The 3,905-nt window shown below is 55.1% G+C and overlaps 1 protein-coding gene across 1 annotated transcript in view; it reads right to left on the bottom strand.

The window, feature by feature from the left end:
* Positions 1 to 3,098, bottom strand: part of FAM131B (family with sequence similarity 131 member B) — a 7,342-nt gene extending 4,244 nt beyond the window's left edge. Inside the window, exons 1-5 of the mRNA XM_006910454.3 lie at positions 2,727 to 3,098; positions 2,241 to 2,350; positions 1,888 to 1,923; positions 1,473 to 1,566; positions 1,011 to 1,208 (exon numbers count right to left, since the gene is read on the bottom strand). Of these exons, the coding sequence (XP_006910516.1) occupies positions 1,011 to 1,208; positions 1,473 to 1,566; positions 1,888 to 1,923; positions 2,241 to 2,294 (382 nt within the window). The 5' untranslated portion in view covers positions 2,295 to 2,350; positions 2,727 to 3,098. The remainder of the gene's footprint in view (positions 1 to 1,010; positions 1,209 to 1,472; positions 1,567 to 1,887; positions 1,924 to 2,240; positions 2,351 to 2,726) is intronic.
* Between the last annotated feature and the right edge of the window lie 807 nt (positions 3,099 to 3,905).

The raw sequence follows: 3,905 nt of genomic DNA, 5'->3' as shown, positions 1-3,905 counted from the left end.
GGGGTCTTCTGGTGAGATATGCTAAGGGATTGAAATTAGGAACTTGCAGAAGTTTATCTTGGGGCGTTTTTAGGAATGGTAGCTAGTATTAGGTAGTCAAGAACAGAGGAATCTAGATTGGGGTTGGGGGGGCGCTCAAGATCCACAGAGAAACCCCAAGGGCATCATGGGATTGTAGGTCCACGGTGGTATCAAGTTGAAAGCCCAAGAGACTGGAAGAAGGGAGGGAGGGTAGAATAGTGAGGTTCGGTAGACTTGGGGGTCTCTACTCCAGTCGAGGCCCTGAGTAAGCTGAAGCTTACATTGCTAGCTGCCCTACACCCGCTATATGTTTGTCTCCCCTCCTGATATCTCTCCCACCACCCACACTCCCAGCATCTATCAATCGGGTATCTTACTGCACATCTATCAATCGGGTATCTGACTGAGACCTGCCACTAGGGCTCAGCCACCATCGTGGGTGCACTACACGCCTGTCTCATAACTACACTACGTTCCTGGAAGGTAGGATCCCCCGTCTACCACCCTCCCGTCTACCACCCTCCCGTCACCCAGGTCCACTGATCCTCTAGTGGCTGTCACCAGGAAGGAGCCCGGTATGGGAATCCATGACTGTGATGGGCACAGGGGCTAAGGCTACAAAAGATCCCCAAGGCCTTTCTTTTCTTTTTCCTCAAGAAACAGGAGTAGGAGCAGAGCCTCGCGGAGCCCGTGGCCCCTGCCTTTTCATACTGTACTGAGGGAGTCCCACCATGTGGGAGAGAAAGCATCGGGTGGACCCTTAATCCCATGTCAATTCCCCTCAACTTCTGAGATGATAATAAAAGCAAGTTTGAGGGGATTTATCAGAATTCACAAATCGAAGCACTTGAAATTTGAGTTGGTTGGGAAATTAAGTCTGATGGCCTTCGTACGGACAGAGCCAATCTTGCCACAGGGGTGGGGCTGGAGGGTCAGTCTTTGGCCATCGTGAAATGTGCCTCTTAAGGGCTGTGGGGAGGGGGGAGTACCTGCGAGGAAACGCGCCTCCTTCTCGCCGTCGCTGAGGTCGGAGTAGGCATCAGTGTCCCTGCGTACGGCCTCGTGACTGTGTTGCGGCTGAATGGCTGGTGCCTTCCCCCAGCCCTGCCACTCAATCATGTGGGCCACCCGGCCTTGCCCCATGGCTGTGGGTTTGGTCACATGGTCCTTCATGCTTCGAGAAATCCCTGAGGAGCCAGACAGTCCCCACATCCTCCAGAACATTACACAATACCCATAACAGATCCTCCCCCTTATCCCCACCCAGGCACCCAGGGCCAGGGGACCCCAGCCCATGGGGGTTGGCGGGGAGGCTCCCCTAGAGCTCTGTATCGGAAGGCAGCCTGGAGGATGGGGGAGGCCTGACAGAAGGCCTAAAGGAGCAGGGAGACTGAGACCAGGAGCCTGTAGGAATCTCCTTTCTGGACACATCCCCAAGTAGGGCGTCTCACCTGAGAACGATGACTTGGCCAGGGCCCCAATGCCATAGGCGTTAGAGTTTCGCTTAAGCTTGGGAAGAATGGAAGTGGTGTCCTCCATGGAGAGCTGGAGTAGGGGTATGGGAGGAAAGGCAGAGGAGTAAGAGGGTGTTGGGGTGCTTGTCTGCAGGGGAGAGCTCGTGGTTTCCAGGAGGAAGGATCTGAGCTAGGGCAGTCGATAAGGGCGACCACCATACCCAGGGATCCCAAGGAGGCACATCGCCCCCACCCACCCTTACTAATCTGGGGCATAGGCAGAGAATGGGAGGGCTCACAGTGCCTTCTGGAAGCAGGGAGCACTGTGTCCAGCGAAAGGCCCAAGGGAGAATGCGAGGAAGAGGAGTTAGGTTGGACGGGGGAAGGCTGGGGTGGGGGAAGCCACACTCACGTTGATGCCATCCCAGGAGAAATCGGTTCGGGTTTGCTGTCGGGAGAGAGGAAAGGGAGTGGGTATCCCAAGCACTTCCAGGAATGTGAGTAACCCCACCCCCCCTCTCCGAGGGACTTCCAGAAGGGTGTGAAGGAGGGAGGCCTTTCCTGAGATCAGCATCGGGAATGAGGATTTCCGTGCAGAACATTTGGCTTGTATTTTGAGGAATGTGGGAGAAATGTTCTGTAGAAGTGTCAGCCTGAAGGAGTGTTTGGGATTTAGGCAGAGAATTCAAGGGTGAGCAGTTGGGCGGCTTTGTTCCTGGGGTCTTTCAGAGGTCCTGCGGTGAGCACCTGGGATGGGGGGCTCACCTCAGTGGATGGCCGGTGGAGGCTGCTCCCGTGCAGCGAGCTGGTGCTGTCCATGTTGATTTGGTCGACATCCTTCAGGCCCTTCCAATCCACTGCGATCACCTCATTCCCTGAAGGGGCCAGTGGGTTAGTTGCTCCACCTCACCTCCCTGCTCCCCACCCACGAGGCCCCTCCTCGGTCTTACAAAGCTGAGGCCACACACGGAGGCAGAGCCCGCCCTCCCCGCCAGCTGCCGCTCCCTCTTCCGACTGCCCATTCCTCGTACATCCCTACTCTCCCCAAATTTGTGGCAGGAGCAATATAAATTCTGAGCCAAAATATTCAGTTTGATCTCAACCAAGACTAGCACACTCAGAAAAAGTGGTATGTGGCCTTATTAGTTGTGTGAATGGAGGGGTCCGTGGTTGAGTTTTGGCAGGAAAACGGTCCTCTGTTCTGCCTGAGGAATCTTTGAGGGTTTCTATAGGGTTTCCATGTGCACGTACATGGGAGCTGTGCTTTTCATCTATTATGTTTCTAGAAATACGGTGGGACTTCTCTACATGTGGACTGTATTATCTGTGAATTGGAAGGAACGTAGTGGACCCTCAGCAGGAGTTGGCGAATTTGTCTCACAAGAAGATCTGAATTCATCTGACAAGAAGGATTTGGTGGGGAGAGAGGCGGGAGTTGGGTGTGTTCACCCAGAAACCGTGAGAGCAGAGAAAGCCAAGAGATGGAATCATTTTACCTGACTGTTGGGAGACAAGTGATGGATTAAGGAGGAGTGGAGGGGGCCAGTGGGAGGAACCGAAAGAATAGGCATTCAAGTCAAAGAGAAGCCAGGAGACAACCAACGGGAGGCTGCGAACGGAGTCTGAGGGCTGCAGGGGGTGGGGGCGGGGTGGGCGCAGGAAGAATGGCGATTGGTAAGGTGAGGCCAGAGCTCCTGGTAAAGGGAGACTGACGGCCGGAGGCCTGGGTGGTGCCTCCTGGAAGGCTTGGGGAAGAACCACTTGGATAGGTGAAGAGAGAATGAAGCATCAGATGGCTGATGTACCACCTGACCAGATAGGTCCCTTCCACGCGTGCTGTTTTCTGACTCAATTCAAGAAAGGACCACTGTTGAGAAGGGTGAACCGGACGGGGTCTTGGGCCCGAGGAGGCCCTCAACATAGCTAGTGCAAAAGGAAGGGCTCCTGGTCAAGGGGACTGAGCGGGGTAGGGCCCCTCCGGAGTGGGCCAGCTCTCTCTCTGGGCTACTGGGCAGTGGTGAGATGGGTCAGACCAGAGGCTGGGGTGTGGGGGTAAGGTGGACGTCGAGGCCGAGAGGTTGGAATGGGGCAGGCAGAGAACACTGAGAAGGGAGATGGGGCGGGCAGAGTGGGAGAGGGGAGGGGGAGGTGGCCTTTGTAGAGGAGGGAGAGCTGAGTCAGAGCTCTGTTGGGGGGCAGGGAAGGGGTGGGAGAGAACCCGAAGAAGAGGTGAAAGCAGAGGAGGAGGGGGGGTATCCATGGAAATAAATCGGGTCTCAGAGAAATCAGGCTTCAGGAGAGTGAGTTTGTTTGTAAAAATAATACGAATTATTCTCAGCCTGAGGTCACTGGGGCGTGTAGGCGGGAGAAATGGGGAGTTGGAATGGGAAAAATTGAGGGGTTGGGGAGGGGGGTTGGATATTTGTTGAG

Source organism: Pteropus alecto, unplaced genomic scaffold (assembly GCF_000325575.1).
Source record: "Pteropus alecto unplaced genomic scaffold, ASM32557v1 scaffold22, whole genome shotgun sequence".
NCBI classification, from domain to species: Eukaryota; Metazoa; Chordata; class Mammalia; order Chiroptera; family Pteropodidae; genus Pteropus; species Pteropus alecto.
Note: the sequence above shows the minus strand (reverse complement) of the source record. Positions and strands in the feature narration are given on the sequence as shown.